This window comes from Gastrolobium bilobum, unplaced genomic scaffold (assembly GCF_033153095.1).
Source record: "Gastrolobium bilobum isolate Gb01-03AN ecotype WA unplaced genomic scaffold, APGP_CSIRO_Gbil_v1 utg5178, whole genome shotgun sequence".
Classification (NCBI taxonomy): Eukaryota; Viridiplantae; Streptophyta; class Magnoliopsida; order Fabales; family Fabaceae; genus Gastrolobium; species Gastrolobium bilobum.
The window spans coordinates 74,192-92,596 of record NW_026895726.1 but is presented as its reverse complement, the minus strand read 5'-3'; the positions used below and the strand labels follow the sequence as shown (position 1 = coordinate 92,596).

The window sequence follows — 18,405 nt, the reverse complement described above, 5'->3', positions numbered from 1 at the left end:
TATTGCACAGTGCAACAAATTTGATGATGTGATATTTTGGCATTTTTTTCTTAACGTGGAAATCCAGAAAATTTTTGCCTACGATCGTTGTCCCTCTAAATGGCGGCGATATGTACCGTGTCTCTGTCTGTATATCTCAACTGAACCCACCCTTACCGTTCAAATAAACTAATAAAGAATAGAGCAGTATTTAGCACATCAATGCATTCACTATCCAAAGTTGGATTGTCGAAGTGTGACGAATTGGGCCATTCGTGCCAAACTGTTGAGGATTATTAAATTATTAATTCATTCCCACTATGTGCACGTTTCAAGCACCTCATATTATTGAGGATTATAAAATGAAATATTTAATATTATTTTAATAAAAATTAGAAATTTGATTTGGAGTGTAACTACGCCTATCAAAATCGTGTACAATTATATTTGAACTCTAAATATTATTGATTGAAATCACATAATTTTTTTCAAGCTTTTTAGATTAGTTTATTAAATTCAACGTACTTTAATACACCTGATATTGATTAAGGTATAAATAAAATAACATCAGATCGTGTTCTAGTTTGACTTTTCAAAATATCTGTTATTTTAAAAATTATTTTATTTGAATTTATCTGCTGAATCTAAAGTACTAATTATATATCTTTTACAATTTACTTTTATATATTCATATTTCTATAAGTAAAATAAAAATATTAATAGAATAATAATAATTTATTTATTTATTTTAATAAACAATGTTTATATTAAATAAAATTATTTTTTAAAAAAAAATTAAATTTATTTAAGATTTTTCAGTCCATATACATGACATTAATCGATATAAATGAGCGCATAGTATTGTAATTAAGATATTTTACGAGGGCAATCTTCAATGTCTGTTGTGACTAATAGTTATCCAGGCTACAGCCAATTTATACAGAGTGATAAAAGGCTGAGTGGAGTGTTTATAGTAAACAACGTCCATTCAAAGATTTTTCAACGGTAACTGACACGGAACGCGTCTTAACACGTAGGAGTGGAGTGTTTATAGTAAACAACGTCCATTCAAAGATTTTTCAACAGTAACTGACACGGAACGCGTCTTAACACGTTGGAGAGACCTTCTGTACAGTGGATGTATATGTCAAAAGAGATAAGAGACCTTCTGTACAGTGGATGTATATGTCAAAAGAGAGAATATTTTATGTAATACTTTCCAATAATACCCTTTAACTTTTTAGCTATATGAATAATGCTTAGGTTGGTGATTGACACTGTGAGAGAACTTTGAATAAAGCATAGAGTTTGGAAATGGTTGATACAACCCAGCTTCTCTTGAAGTCTAACTCATCCGATCCAGTGGTTCCACCTCAAGATGAGGAACACCATTCCTCTATTAGCTCCACCATTGAAGAGTGCTTAGGAGAACTCAACTGGACCCAATTCCTCCAAGCTGTTCTTGTCTCCTTTTCTTGGTTCTTCGATGGTCAGCAAACATTCATAACTATCTTCACTGATGAACAGCCATCATGGCACTGCACTGAACAAGGTGGTGATTCATGCAACACTTCCAACATGTGTAGCCTTCCCAAGGGTTCATGGGCTTGGGATGGACCCACAAAAACCTCCATGATCTCAGAATGGGGATTGGAGTGTGAGAACTCTTTCATCACAGGCCTTCCAGCTTCCATGTTTTTCATGGGGTGCTTAATTGGTGGGCTTGTTTTGGCCACTCTTGCTGACACTTCACTTGGTCGCAAGAACATGGTCTTCTTCTCATGCCTCTTAATGTCTCTTTCTTCTTTCATTGCCACCTTCTCAATCAATGTTTGGATGTATTCGGTGCTCAAATTCTTCTCTGGATTTGGCCGTTCATCCATTGGAACCTCAGCACTTGTCCTAGTTTCTGAGCTTGTTGCAAAAAGGTGGAGGGGGCGTGTTGGTGTTCTTGGTTTCTTCTTTTTCAGTACAGGGTTTTTGACCGTGCCAGCAATGGCTTATGCAAACAGAGATTCTTCATGGAGAAACCTATACCTATGGACTTCCCTTCCAGCAATTTTATACTGTGTATTAGTTCATTTACTTGTTCCCGAGTCTCCAAGATGGCTTCTCACAAGGGGAAGGAAAGAAGAAGCTCTAAAAGTATTGAAAAGTATTACATCAATCACTGAAAGTAATTTGAATTTGGCTATCTCTGGCATGTCCCTCGAGAAAGAAGTTTGGAACATTGATTTTTACTCTGCGCTCAAGATTTTGATGCAAAAGAAATGGTCATCAAGAAGGCTATATGCATTTATGGCCATGGGTTTAGGCATTGGATTGGTCTATTATGGAATGCCATTAGCCCTTGGAAACTTGTCATTCAACCTTTACTTGAGTGTCACATTTAATGCTTTGTCAGAGATTCCATCTACTTTGCTTGCCTATATTCTTCTAGACAAGTTCAATAGGAGAAGTGTGCTCTTTATTCTCACGATCTTAAGTGGGATGTCAAGTATTTTAGCAATCATGGAAGGGAAGATACTGACAAGGCTGCAAATTGTGTTTGAGTTGATATCCTTCTTCAGTGCATGCACTGCTTGTGATATTGTGTTAATATACAGCACTGAGTTGTTCCCTACTTCTGTACGCAACTCTGCATTATCATTGGTGAGGCAAGCGGTGGCGTTGGGTGGTGTATTTTGTCCTATGTTGGTGGCAGCTGGTAGAAATAACAAGTTTATATGCTATGGGGTTTTTGGGTTGGCAATAGGGTGCGGTGGGATGCTTGGTGTATTTTTGCCAGAGACTAAAGGCCAAGAATTTTGTGATACCATGGATGAAGAAGAAAGCAAAGAGAAAGTATAATTGTTGTTATGATGATTTTTATGTGGGACTAATTTCCTATGCATATGCAATCCGGCCAGCAAGCTTATTATATTATGTTAATTTGTTGATATATTATGCAAAAAAAATTAAAAAATCTTTATGTTAAATAGTTATTCAAGTACCTTGAAATTGAAGTATTATTAGTTATCAACCAGGAAGGTTGATTTCACATTGATTTTATGTTTTGTCTCTTCACTTTTTGTTATTTGGACTTCTCTTTCGTCTCTTTTCCGTAATGGCTCACCTGGACCATGTTAATTCATCATTTCAGAAGTTATTGGAGGTTTCCTTCAAATAAAGATGGATGACAAGTTCAGAAGTTATTACATATATTTCACCCATTTTATGAAGTTAAGTTAGGGAAATACAATGATTTGAAAGGAATAAAGTTGATAATAAAAAGAAGATGAAGAAGAAGAAGGAGGAGGAAAGTTAAGGAAATACTGATACAATGATCTGAAAGGAATAAGGTGATCAAAAAAAAAAAAAGAAAAAAAAAAGGAGGAAAGATGAGTGGAGATAAAATTTACTTTGATTCACTTTCATGTAAGGGTTAAGTTCAACAATTTACTTTCATTAAGGTTAAGTACAATAATTTTGTTACTATATTTTTTCTGTCGCAGTCATTACAAGCACTAAATTATAAAAGAGTCTCTTTTTTCTCTTGTTGAAAGAAAAATCTTCTTCCACTGGCGATTATAATTATGTATTTTGAGGAGTATATAATTTTATGATATAAAAATTGTTTTTTCTTTCTCTCCATATCAATCGACAATTTCTGAAGAAAGAGAAAAAAATATTTTTAATATTATAATTATATATTACTTGAAGTAAATAATTATAATAGATGGTAGAAGAAGATTTATTTATTTTATTTTTTTGCATCAACATAAAAAGTAGATTTCCCACATAATAATATAAATAGATTTAGAAAATTTTAGGTTGCTAAAAGAGATTACAAAAAAATCTGAGGATCAAAACATTATAAGACCTCTACGAGCAAGATTATAGTTAACTTTATCTGTATTAGCAGAACATGAGTCCTAGATTAAATGGAAAGTAGAGCCATATTCAACACAAGTCCATATAATTTCTTTGGTTACACGATGATTTATATAACCACGAATGGCTATGTCGCGTAACAGTTTCCTTCTTGGATTATCACTGGTAAGTAGAGCCATATTCAATACAAGTCCATGTAATTTCTTTTGATTATTTTGGATTTTGATACACCTGGAGAGGACTTTAACAATGAAAATGATCTAGCTACTAATTGACTAGTGCATGTCTGAAAGTTTAAATATTTTATACTCTTTCACCCCAAAAAATAAAAAATATTTTCTACTCATTTAATTTTATAAGAGGATAGGTAATTAAGTTAATGAATTATAAGTTATTCTATTTAATTAGGAAGGTGGAAGTAAATCAAATAAAAAAGTAATTCCAAAGGATTAGTCATAATATTAATTCATTTTTCTTTGAAGAAAATTGCCTTAGTAGCATAATTTCTATTATGATTTTTGTGTCAGAATTACCCTCGTGTACTATTAACGGATTTATAGAAAAAGTTCTATTGAGCTTCATCCTTTAATCTTTCTCCCTTTATGAGTTGATGATGAAAATGAAAAACAATGAACAAATTATTACTTGTCGAAGCCTGGCTAAATATCTAAGTTGTTGAAGAAAATAAATATTTATGGTCCACAATTCTGTTTTATCTTTAAAAAGGTCGTACAAATTAGGTTAGCTGTCAAAGTCTTGAGTTATTTTGAAAGGACTAATGGCATTGTCGTCTAGAGTTATATTAATATACAAAAAAAAAAATTATGTTAAATACTACAGATTGAATAGCAAAAATTCCAGAGTTATTAAATTTACAAATCTCTGTTAATCACTTTTGTTTTTTAGTCTATATATAACTTTTATTATTTAGTTCATGATTTTAAAAAAAATAATGATACAATACTCCCTTTTAAAAATAAATAAATATCAAAATAGAAAACACAGAACTTTAACACTATACTTCATGCTCGACTTCTTGAAAAAGAACCACATGTGGAAAGTACAGGTGATTTATTAAAATTATATGTTCTATATTGTTCAAAATTTAACTTCAAATCTTTTGAACTTAGCTAAGCAATAGAAAATTCAGGGTGCCATTAATGGTTAGATTGGTTTAAAAATACAGGATCACCCAAAATGTACATTCAGATGTAGAGATGTCAACGGATTGAGTCAACCCAAGCGTTGGGCTTAAAAAGTTAAGTCTGTGTCTAAATGTGTCAGTTTGACCAAGCATGTTACTTGTTATGAATATAATTATCGGCATGTGGCCTGACTTATTTACAAAAAATAAAAGTCTGGTTTAGCCTGTTTAAAAATAATAATATAACAAAAATTTATCCAAACAGAATATACAATCAACAGTACTAGTAATTTCATAAATATTCATAAATTCAATGTATATCCAAACAACATAATATAAAACAAAATCATCCAAAAAGTTTGTTTAACCAATAAAATGGATTGAAGAGAGAGCTATGACAAGTGATATAAAAAATATAAAATAAAAATAAAAATTAATATATTATGCCAGCCTGAGAGACTCTAAGGCCGAGCTTATGAATTAGAGTCTAAGAATTTTTTATTAAATGAGCTTTTATACAAGTCCAAACCTGGTTCCAACAACTAATATTAAACATGTAAGCTCAATACTTCACGAGTCGAGCCAAAAGTCCCTGAAAAGTCCCTGGTTCATTTACCACCCCTATTCAGATGGATGAAAAGGAAAAATAACACTCAATTTCTAAAAGTACTTCTACCTCTAAAAATATATGATCACCCAAATTGTTCATTCAGATGGATGAAAAGGAAAAACAAAACTCAACATCTAACACACCTGCACCTCTAAAAATATAGGATCGCCCAAAATTGCCATGCCTATATCTGTATGTCCCTTTTTTTCTTCTTTTGTTGGTACTAAATTTTTATGTCCTTTAGAAGGGACAAATATACCATACCATGAAGCTAATTGGATTGCAAATGCAGTGCATACTAATTCCTATTCAAAACTATTAACTATCAGATAACTCAACCGATGTGAATCAAAAGGCTGGCTGAGATCAAATAGTTACAATTTCAAATCAATGGCTAAATCTAGCAGAGCTTCCACTTGGTGTATTGCTGGTTGTTTCTCCTGTTGTTTCAATCTATTTCCAACAGATACAGGATCAAATCACCATTACTTCACTCTGTTCAGAACAAACCTCTTGCAACAATTCATGCACCTCCCTTACAAAGTCCACCCTTGATCCTGATACCATACAAGATTGAAAACAAAAATTTAATATTAGGAGATTCAAACAGAGGTGGTGTCTAACATATAATTTTGTAGTTTAGATGGCATCTGCACCATCTCACTTTTAACCAAACCTTTTTATTGTTGGAATTTTTTTTTAATTCCTCAAAACTTTATGGTGATAACTATCACCCACAAGCCAAGATCCATCATACCAAATCATAAAGAAAAATAAGAACAACATAAAGGTGGAGGAATACCTGTCTCCATTGCAGCGGAATAACTTTGATCTTGTCTCTTGGGGTTTGTAGTCTTCCTCAGTCAAATCACCCTAAAACCTTATTCCTTAGTGTGTCGTCTCTCTCTTGATGGAGAAGAGAAACTAGGGTTGTTATTTGACGTATTGGGGACCATAACCCTTTATAGTATTTTTATCTTTATTGTTGGGTCAATAAGCTCCCATTATACCTAGTTGGCCCAACACCGGTATCCACTCATTTAGCCCATACTCACTTAGGAATCTATTTGAGAATATTTACCTGATCACTTTAATTTACCCAATATATATAAATAGCACAATATAATTATTAATATAATATGTGACCCACAATAATTATTAGAAAATATAATTTTCTAACAATCTCCACTTGGGCCACATATTAACTTGAGATAATTATATCATATTTCTTTAGTGCGCAACTGTATGCTATTTTTCTTTAGATTCCTCCTTAGATACAATCTGGTCCACCTCCTATATCAATATGAGATCATGACGGCTTTTGTCACTTTCAAGCGTAACTAAACCTTCCATGGTCATCGCACCAATATATTCAATGACATAGATCAAGTATGGATAAGTGGCATGGAAATTACATGCAATGTGATCTTACCATGCCTATTTCCAACTGGTACTACTTTAATCTGTATGAGATCAATCCTAAATTTTCTGCATACACAAAGCAGAAACACAAGCACAAAATTTAATACATTCAGGGGGAAAATAACATTGAATTCTTTATTCTGCAGAAAATTTAATCTTCATAGAACAATAACATAAAGAACTCCCACTAAACCGTAGTGTCATCGAACAAAACAACACCCATATGAGCAATATGCTCGTGAAAGACCTTAGGCACTAAGCCTTTAGTAAGCGGATCCGCAAGCATGGAGTTCGTCCCTATGTGTTCTATGGAAATCTGACCACTCTGAACTCTTTCTTTAACAACCAGAAACTTTATATCGATGTGCTTCGATTTTGAAGAGCTTCTGTTGTTGTTGGAGTACAACACTGCTGACCTGTTGTCACAATAAATCTTCAGTGGCCTTTCAACACCACTTACTATATTCAGTCCTGTGACACAGTTTCGCAGCCATACCCCATGGTTGGATGCCTCAAAACAAGCTACAAATTCAGCGGCCATAGTAGAGGAAGCTACGAGTGTCTGTTTAACACTCTTCCAAGAAATAGCTCCTCCAGCCAACATGTAGACAAAACTTGACATAGATCTTTTACTATTTTGGCATCCAGCAAAATCAGAGTCAGTATATCCGACGATCTCTAATTGATCTGACCTCCGATATGTAAGCATATAATCTTTTGTTCTCTTTAAATACAGCATAACCCTCTTGGCTGCTTTCCAATGATCCATTCCTGGATTGCTCAAGTATCTTCCTAACACTCCCACTATAAATGCTATATTAGGGCGAGTACAAACCTGGGCATACATAAGGCTTCCTACTGCCGAAGCATAAGGTACCTTTGTCATTTCTATCATCTCAAGCTTACCTTTAGGGCATTGGGCAAAACTAAACTTGTCTCCCCTAGATATGGGCGTATCTCCTGACGTACAATCCTTCATGCCAAATCTATCCAAAATCTTTTCAATGTAGGCCTTTTGTGATAATCGTAGGATACCTTGAGCGCGATCTCGAAGTATCTGTATTCCTAAGACAAAAGATGCATCACCAAGGTCCTTCATCTCAAAAATTTTAATGAGATGTTTCTTGGTTTCATGCAATAAGCCTACATCGCTACTGGCAAGTAAGATATCATCAACATATAAAATCAGGAATACGAATTTACTCCCACTGAACTTATGATACACACAATCTTCCACTAAATCCACCTCAAAGCCATAGGAGATAATAACCTGATGGAATTTGTGGTACCATTGACGAGAAGCTTGCTTAAGGCCATAGATGGACTTTTTCAATTTGCAAACCATAGACTTCGAATCTCCCAATACAAAGTTATCTGGTCGCACCATATAAATTGTCTCATCAATGTTACCATTGAAAAACTCTGTCTTTACGTCCATCTGATGTAGCTCCAAATCCAAATGAGCCACAAGTGCCATTATTGTCCTAAAAGAGTCCTTCGTAGAAACCGGAGAGAAAGTCTCTTTATAGTCTATGCCTTCTTTCTGAGTGAAACCTCTAGCAACTAGACGTGCCTTATATCTTTCGATGTTGCCATTGGAATCCCTTTTGGTTTTAAATATCCATTTACAACCAATGGGTTTCGCACCTTTAGGCAACTCAATAAGATCCCAAACGTCGTTGTCTTTCATAGATTGCATCTCATCTTTCATGGCATCAATCCATTTATGAGCATTAGAGCTTTGTAAGACTTGTTGGAAGTTGATTGGATCATCTTCCTTCAAGCTTAAAATATTTTCATGCTCTTGAAGAAACACAATATAATCATCCGGAATTGCATTTCTCCTTTCTCTAGTGGATCTCCTTAATGGCACTTCTTGAGTTTGTTGAGTTTGTTCTATAGGTGGCATAGGGGGTGGTTCATTATTGTCTTGACCCAAAGCAATGTCAGGGACCAAAGCATGTTCCATAATAATGTCATGAACAGGGACCTAATCATCAATTGCTTGTTCCGTAATTGCATCTTGAATGATGACAATATTAGGAAGAGAAATATTATTTTCTTCCTCATCAAAGACAACATTCCTTATTTTATCTTCCCCCCCAAACTCAACATCCTCAAGGAATCTGGCATTTCCCGTCTCCAAAAAAAGATCCTGTAGTGGGATTATAAAACTTAAAGCCCCGAGAGCGATCAACATATCCAACAAAATAACAGCTGATTGTTCTTGAGTCCAACTTTCTTTCATTTGGCCTATAAGGCCTTGCTTTTGCTGGACAACCCCAAATGTGTAAATGCCTTATGCTAGGTTTCTTTCCATTCCATAGCTCATAAGGGGTTTTTGTCACTGCTTTACTGGGAACCCTATTAAGGATATAAACTGCAGTCTTTAGTGCTTCTCCCCAAAGTGATTCTGGCAATGAAGAATGACTAAGCATACTCCTCACCATGTCTTTAAGAGTCCGGTTTCGCCTTTCCACAACACCATTCATGCAAGGTTTACCTGGCATTGTGTATTGCGGGACGATTCCACACTCCTTTAGGAAGATCGCAAAGGGCCCTGGACGTTGTTCACCTGATCCATCAGATCTACCATAGTATTCACCACCACGATCAGATCTAATGGCCTTAATTTTCTTGCCTAACTGAAGTTCAATTTCATCTTTAAATTCTTTGAACACATCCAATGATTGTGACTTCTCTCTAATCAAATATAGGTATCCAAATCTTGAATAGTCGTCTATGAATGTGATAAAGTATTGTTGACCATTCCAAGAGGCTATAGGAAATGGTTCACAAATATCCGTATGAATCAATTCTAAGACGTCTGAAGCTCTGTTGGAACCTATTTTCCTTATGTTAGTCTGTTTCCCCTTTATGCATTCAATGCACACCTCAAAATCATCCAGATCAAGGGGTTCAAGAATTCCATCAGTCACAAGCCTCTGAATTCTCTGTTTAAAGATATTACCTAAACGCTTGTGCCACAGAACCAGTACCAACAAACTAAAGTGAGAGTCATACCCTTTCTTTCGCGCCATGCCTTGTATTTGGAACACTCTTTCTTCATTTCAGTTAAAGATTACACGTTCTTATATATGTTTGTATACAGAAACTCACAAAGTTTGGGTAGAACCAACAAAGGTTTGGGTATGGCTGAATGAAGAACCCACAAAGGTCTGGGCTTATATTTGTTGTTTATGATATTATTTTCTTATTATAAATTTTATTCTATGAGAATGATATTTTTCACTAAAATGGCTAGATTGATTATACTTTGAAAACCCCAATATTACTGAGATTGATCTCACGTGTGTTTGTTTTTATGCTAACCTTTCCAGAGTAAACAGGCCAGTATGTGAAGCTTTGGAGTAAGATAAAACACTATGGTTAAAGACTTTGAAGACTATACGGAGCTCAATGGAGTAATTAATAGAAAATAAAAATATTTCTTTTCCGTTTAGATTTTGATGTATTTCTGATGTAATAATGAACTTGATTTCTGTATAATTATATTTTTAAGGATATTTTGTCATATGCCTTATTTCATATCCGTTGCGTTAGAATTTCATTATAATTCTAGTTCTCTTATTTAAAATAAGATTTAAGAATTAATGTGATATCCTCTATGTTAGTCAGTTGTAGAGGATGTTACATTTTACATTAATTATTTACAAAATAATATCTATTTTTTATTTGTAAACAAAACAATATCTATTTAAATTGAGCAAACTTCATGCATACATCCAAGTCAGAAAGATTTTGTATTATAAGGGTTTCTTTGGTGTGATGTATAAAGTTTGATAGTATAAGTTATATGTTATGGCATTTTTAGTTGTTTGTTATAACCATCGTATAGTATAAACTTATATAACAGAGTCCTTTAATACATTCAAATAATATATAACTTAATCAGGCTAAGGGGATGGAATTAGACCTGGTAAGAGATTAATGTATTAACATCACTGACCAATACAATTCTCAAGAATTAATATATTATTTTAATATTAATATATTAAAATAAAAATTAGTTTTTCAACATATTAATTTTAAAATATTGCATATTTTTATTAGTATAAAAATCAATATACTTTTTAGACACGCTGATCAATAGATTTTTACAAAAATTAATATCTTATGATATATTTGGAAGAATTATATAAATTATTTATCAAAGGATATTTTTATCAAAAATATTTATTATCCTATCTAATATCAAACAATGCATTATCAAACACTGAATGATATTATCTTTTATAATATTATGTCAAACACTAGATAGTATTAAAATTTAATTAGATCTTATACAATTAGGCCTTATACTATTAGGACTTATACAAGAGTGCATCAAAGATGCCCTAAGGTAGTGTTTGATTCGGGTTTTTTGTTTAGAACCCCATCCATCTGAGTTTGACATTCCATGTTGCCTTTGTTTGGTAGAAGAAATATAAAATTTTACCCAACAAACTCACTTCCCCAGCCTTTCAGAATCGCATGCAAAAAGGAAAGAAAAATACTGTTGAAGCTTACGACTTGCAATGTGGTATTTACAAAAAACCAGGTAAATGAGAAAATGTGAATGAAAAACATGACTATACTACCCTCTTTTGACTACATCTGTGCAAGCCATTTCCAAGACTACCAAAACGTGACTACGCTGTTGAACTTATTAGGCAACATTAGGCAACAGTAGCTCTCATTCAAATATTGTAAAGCTTATTTTGTAATTTTAACCTATTTTTTCATCAATATTTTATTTTTGACCAAACACAGACTTAGTATATTTAACTCAATTTTTTCAGTAATATTTCGCCCAACCAAACAACTTTTTTTTTAACTTTTCTACCTAACTCGTTTTCCCACCATATTCTTAGTAATTATATTTTCCTGATAAAAAAAAAAAAATTTATTCTCTACCAAACGCTCCCTTAAAATATTATCCATTCAGTTTTTACATCAACCAAGACCAAGTCGCTCCTATGTTTATTTACAAAAATTCACTTTATTAACATACTCTTGCATGAATGACTCATCCCCCACTTTCTTCTGACCTGGGATAGAACTCAAGCATCGACGTAGCAATTTTAGCTCGATACTACCAGTCATGTTTATCATCAAACCATAGCCTTTACTGGAAGAGCACCACAGGTGATTTATTATAATTATATGTTCTATATAGTTCAAAATCTAACTTCAAATCTTTTGAACTTAACTAAGCAATAGAGAATTCATGGTGCCATTAATGTTTATATTGATTTAAAAATACAGGATCACCCAAATGTACATTAAGATGGATGAAAAGGAAAAACAAAACTATATTTCTAACACACTTTTACTTCTAAAAATACAGGATCACCCGAAATGTTCATTCAGATGGATGGAAAGGAAAAACAAAACTCAACTTCTAATACAACTGTACCTCTAAAAATACAGGATCACCCAAAATTGCCATGCCTACATTTGTATGTTCTTTAGAAGAGACAAATATACCATACCATGAAGCTAATTGGATTGCAAACGCAGTGCATAGTAATTTATATTCAAAACTATTAATTGTCAAATAACTCAACTGATGTGAATCAAATAGCTGGCTCGGACCAAATAGTTACAATTTCAAACCAATGGCTAAATCTAGCAGAGCTTCCACTTGGCGTATTGTTTGTTGTTTCTCCTGTCGTTTCAATCTATTTCCAACAGATTCAGGATCAAATCCTGGTTCATTCTGTACTTCACTCTGTTCAGAACGAACCTCTTGCAGCAATTCATCCACCTCCCTTACAAAGTCCACCCTCAAAAGAGTATCATCATCTTCAAGTGGTGGTCGCAATGGCCCTTGATGCTGATAACATACAAGATTGAAAACAAAAATTTAATAATAGGAGATTCAAACAGAGGTGGTGTCTAACACATAATTTTGTAGTTTAGATGGCATCTGCGCCATCTCACTTTTAACGAAACCTATTTATAAATGTATAAACAAACTTCAAGTTTAACCACTTAATATCAACATATGAACAAATGAACTTGAATCAAGTTTAACCAGTTAATATCAATGGTTAATTTCAATAATTATTGTGTTGTTCTTTCTTTTAACCATTTATAAATTGAATAAACTAACTATTTAGAACATGTTAAAGTAGACTAACATTTGGTTATTTAAATGTAAATTTAATTACAACTCTTAAGTGCTCTCGATATCACCAATTTCACCTTAGAATCCACCTCAACCATATAGTTATATTGAACTGGGGGGGACTGAATCTTGCAGGAATTAATAGACATCATCTGACTAGAATGAAAGCCCTGCAATCTACATGTGCAGTACCTTATCTACGTCAAATGACTCAAACCCAGGTGGAAGAAGAACACTAAATGGATCCTCCCGTGGAAATGTATCAATCATGATCTTTTTACAATTCTTCAGCCACTCTTCAAAATTAAAGCCATCATACAAAATCAAAAGATCATTGAGCAATCTCATCGCAGGGGTAGCCTCTCGTTTCAAGATCTCAGTCTACAATCAGGAATAGAAAATAAAAATCTCAAAAGGAACAAAGAGTATTAAGATTGAGTTAAACTGTGCAGGATGTAAAATGCTAAAATTGTTCTAAATAGAAGGCAATATGAAAGTTTGTGCAAGTACAGATATGCGAAAAAAAGGTATAGAATATCCAAGGTCTTTAAAAAATGGAATTCAAACCAAAATAATATGTTTTTGCATTAAAACCAACAAAGATTGTTTAACAAAACAAATAAGTTAATAGAATAATTGATACCACCAGGTCCTATGAAAAGCAAAAAATCATTTCTTAATGGTGGTGTACTTGACGGCAGTATGGCCACTGCAAGAACTAAAAGGAAGATTTGAACCAGTCATTTAATGCAAAACTTCTCTAACCATAGGGAAATGCGATCATCAAAGTAAACTTGGGGAGGTTTTATTCAGTATCCATCTGTCCTTGCTGTGAATTATTATTGTTATTACTTTTTAATTCTGCTCCTAAAAATTATTGTATGAAGAATGCTACTAAAAAGAAACATGTTTTTTTCTAAAATTAAATTTTATTTGCATATGTTTTTGCTTCCCAGGAGAAGCACTAATTCTTGCTTCTCTTTAACAGCAGATTTTCTGGTTCTGCCATAAGCACTTTTATACTTTGGCCCAACACCTGGAAAAATTAAGAAGTTTTCTTCTTTTTTTTTCTTTTTAGGTTCTTAAGACATCAAATTCCAGTTAACATCAAGGAACTAAGTTTGTCACCATGAAAGTAGAATTATCCAGCAAGTTATTCATAAAATTAGGATCCGAAGTTCCAAACCTCCAAAGCCATCTTAATGAGCCAGTTTTTTTTATCATACTTCTAAATCACTGCTTGCAATAAATGTTTCCCATTCTTTTTTTGTTTGTTTGTTTGTTTGTTTGTGCGCGCGCGCGCGTGTGGAGGGGGGCTGAGGTAAGCTTTTAACTGAAATGAATGCTGAAACTCCTAATTAAAAGAGCAGTTATATAGTAATGATACCAATAAAAAAAGGAGCAGTTATTACCTCAACCCTTCTGTATAACAGATCCAGACTTCTTATAGCATCCTTTTCATCCTGTAAAGAGGTGATAAAATAATGTATACAATAAGATACCAAGAGTCGGAGGATAAAAAAATTAGTCAAACTTCTTTTAGCAATAGACACTGCACCAATTCTAAGATTTACTTCTGACAATCCCTTTCAAATTATCATAATGATATCCATGAGAGAACAGTACAAAAAGGAACCATAATCAATCACACTTTAATTATTTATTTTTTGGTGGGAGTCACGCTTTACTTAATATGTCTATGAAGATGATAAATTACTTGGCTTAATAATGTCATAATCCCATATTGGTACGAAGCCTGCCATATGACAAAGGAGGGCTGTGATGAATTGACAGCTTGAACGAACACTGCAAATCTGAGGAAAATTAATAGTTGGCCTAAAATCTGTTGGCCCAAAACACCAATTAGATTATATTTATCCATTCTTTAACCTAATAAATTCAAGGATTATTTGATACTTCAAAATATTTTCTTCCTTCGGTCGGATAACAAGCTAATACTTTTACCAATCATATTTTTAAGACAATATAGAAATTTCTATAAAAATTATAATTTTCTCAAATTTCATTTCAAAAAATTGTGAGATGATAGAAGTTCCAACTTCCAATTTAAAAACAATGCAGTGGCTGTCAGTAGCTGCTACTTTTCAAGTCACAAACTTCCACTAGTTAAAAGAGTCCCTCACTGCTTGCATACTTCTAATTTTCTTTTGTGATGATGAAGAAGTTGATATTTACTCTAACAAAACTAAAAAGAAAGAATAACTTTTAGTAATGAATCTAATCCAACTAAAATTTCAAGTATTTTCAAACTGTTTGTATATTATTTTAACGTATAAAAAATGGTGTCCCCTCCAAATTTTATTCTGTAATTAAATATTATTATAGCTCTACTTCACAAACACACCACTGTGTAGATCATGCTTCCAAAAATCAGATAATTGGGGACACAACATCTTCCAAAATGCAAATGATTACCTTAAGAACTTTGTGAGGAAAGATTTACAATCAAAGGATCAGATCATGGCAAAATAGTAAGAAATGTACGCTACTTCTTTTTCATCACAAAATGAAATACTGTGCAAAAGTTAATTGAAATATATACCTAGCATAATTCAGATGCTAAAATACCAACTTACATCACGCCGGGCAAGATCAAGGCGATTCCATATGACCATTAAAACAAGTTCGGTAAGTTCTCCTTTCTCAGCAGCTTCCTCAATTTTCTACCAGAAAAAAAAGGTCAGTCAGTAACTCTGAATATTCATTAAATGCTAGTGACACTTCAAAAAAAATTAGACACAAACATAAATGAAAGAAAAAAAAGGGCTTATGCCATCGGGACACAGAAATATTTTCATTTAAATATTTTCTTTATAATATTACTCTTTTCTTATCTGCACAAGAGACGCAGAAATTATCAATAATAAAAAACTGGATCGCTATACATTGTATATAATTGAATGGGAGGAATAATTTTATGCAAAAACATGTTAAGAAGACTTTGATAATGTGAACCATGTCAGACATAATGAGCTTACTATTCTTCTTGCTTTTTTCTTAGTTACACTTTTTTAAATGTGAACTACATCACAATTACTTCTAGTTACAAATGCAGAAAAAAAAAATTAGTGATCGTTCCCAGCAAATAACTAGCTCTCTCTCCCACTCTTTGCCAAACATGTCCAATTTACCAGTCCAGATATCAAATTTATAACCTTTAGAACACCTATGTATTATTCAGTTTTACGTTTGCGAGATCAATTCTCAGTTGAATTCCATATTATAGTTAGAGTGACCAAGGAAGTCCATTGCACTAAAATCAGGTTCTTGATGCACACCAGAAGAGAAAGATGACCCTTATATGGCCAAGAAAAAACACTCCAAACTTCAGATTGGTTACCCAACATTTTATCAAGGTGAGCCCTGTATTTATCCACCGTACAACAAGCAAGATCATTTTCATGATGAATTAAAATGCAATCAGGTGTAAATTTATAAAATGAAAATAAACACCTGATAATGATGAAATATTTATCTGCATGACATTAGGATATTGCTGCACCAGGAAATTACCTCTTCCACTTCTTCAGCAGCTCTTATAAAGCTTGAAACCAATTTCCGTGCTTTTATAACATCTTCTTCTGGATATCCTTTCAGCCGCATGCCAATTTCACGATACTCTTCAATCTTTCTCTCTTCTTCCTCGTCTTCTTCTTTGCGTTTTTTATGCCACTCCTTGGTCTTTTCACGTTGTCGGGCTTGCCATTCCTATCCTAGAGAAGGTTAATGAAATCTCTCCAAATAAAATCCTACAACAATTTTGGTTTAACAAGATAGCACACATGCAAGCCAAGAGACATACTCATGCTACAATGTTTTTATAGTCCATATTCATCGACCAAGGGGAAAACTGTCCACTCATCCACTGTACATTTTGATATAATAGCTATGAAACATAAAACAAACTTAAAAATCAGAATCATGTCAGGCATTTAAGATATGATAACATAATTGCCCTAAACATACCCTGCCAATGTTGCTAATAGAAGCACAGCCCCAATTGACTGTACTTCAAAAACCTAACCAAGGAAATTCAAAGCTGAAAACAAAAAATGGAATACGTAGGGTCAAGGCAATTAAAGAGGATGATTTTACATTCACAAAGTAATAAGGGTTAAATACTTTTAGTTTATATAGTGAAACCCCTCTCAAGAAGAGTATTCAAAAAAAAAAAAAAATCACCAGAAGGACCTTGAGTTCAAGTTCTTAGATAATGAAATATAAACAATCATGATTAAGCAATAGGTTGAAAGCAAATATAATGAGATAGACAGAGAAAGGTGCATACATACATCATCATAGTACTCCTTTGGCATCCCTTCTAGAAGAACCTCTTCCTTTTCCTTGTTAACACATCTCCTTAAAACTGTAAGCAAAACCCACAACACAAGAAAGGAAATAATAATCAATTTGAGTGTGTGTGTGTGTGTGTGAGTGGCCATGTTATGAAATATGTGGCGGAGAAAACTAACCTGCGCTGGATGTGCGTTTGTATGAAGAAGATGGAAATAAAGGAACTCTTGTTACATCAACAATGGATGAACCATAAAGGGGAAGTGGCAAGAAAGAAGCAGAGGTTAGAGCAAGAAGCTTCATCCCCACTGAGAATTGGGCTTAACTCAATTCAACGAGTTAAACCCTTTTGCTTGGCTGAGCGTAAAGGTGTTAACTTTGTGCTTTCTGTTCAATTAGATTTGAGAAAATTAAGGAAGGTTATGATATTGCTGGTTGCTATATGTTCCTTCAAAAGCGGGATTTGTCATAAAGGGTCAATAGCAGAGATAGAATAGAATTACACAAACTAACTCAACACAGATACAGATACAGATACAATCACTGCAAATATGTTCATGTTCTGTTTCCTGGTGGGAAGGGGCTTTTATCCAAGATTCTCTATAATACAAATTTTATAAGATAATGATCCAGATATGCAAATAGAAAAAATTGCAAGGAAGAAGACTAAAACCATTATTTTTAGGTTCAATTTAAAATTTCAAAAAATAATAAAATTTATAAAAGTGAAAACGAATAAAAGAAAGAATAAGAGATAAAAATAAATATAGAGAATTTTTTAATGAATTTAATTCATTATTTAATTATTTTTGTGAAATATTATTTAAGCATTTTTATCATCATAACAAGTTAAAAAAAAAATAAGAAATGGGATCATTTTATTTTTGTAGACATCGAATTATTTGGTTTGATTCTTGATCTTGATAAAAT

The 18,405-nt window shown here is 33.1% G+C and overlaps 2 protein-coding genes across 2 annotated transcripts; one reads left to right on the top strand and one right to left on the bottom strand.

The window, feature by feature from the left end:
• The first annotated feature begins 1,293 nt into the window (after positions 1 to 1,293).
• LOC133294510 (organic cation/carnitine transporter 3-like) lies at positions 1,294 to 2,829 on the top strand. The gene has a single exon (XM_061493197.1). The coding sequence runs from the start codon at positions 1,294 to 1,296 to the stop codon at positions 2,827 to 2,829; it is 1,536 nt and encodes a 511-aa protein (XP_061349181.1).
• Positions 2,830 to 12,263: 9,434 nt separating this feature from the next.
• Positions 12,264 to 18,083, bottom strand: LOC133294601 (protein PALE CRESS, chloroplastic). Its single transcript, XM_061493306.1, has 7 exons — positions 17,655 to 18,083; positions 17,475 to 17,548; positions 16,696 to 16,890; positions 15,759 to 15,845; positions 14,574 to 14,624; positions 13,354 to 13,542; positions 12,264 to 12,867 (listed from the first exon to the last, which is right to left on the bottom strand). The coding sequence occupies exons 1-7, from the start codon at positions 17,776 to 17,778 to the stop codon at positions 12,634 to 12,636; spliced, it is 954 nt and encodes a 317-aa protein (XP_061349290.1). The 5' UTR covers positions 17,779 to 18,083; the 3' UTR covers positions 12,264 to 12,633.
• Between the last annotated feature and the right edge of the window lie 322 nt (positions 18,084 to 18,405).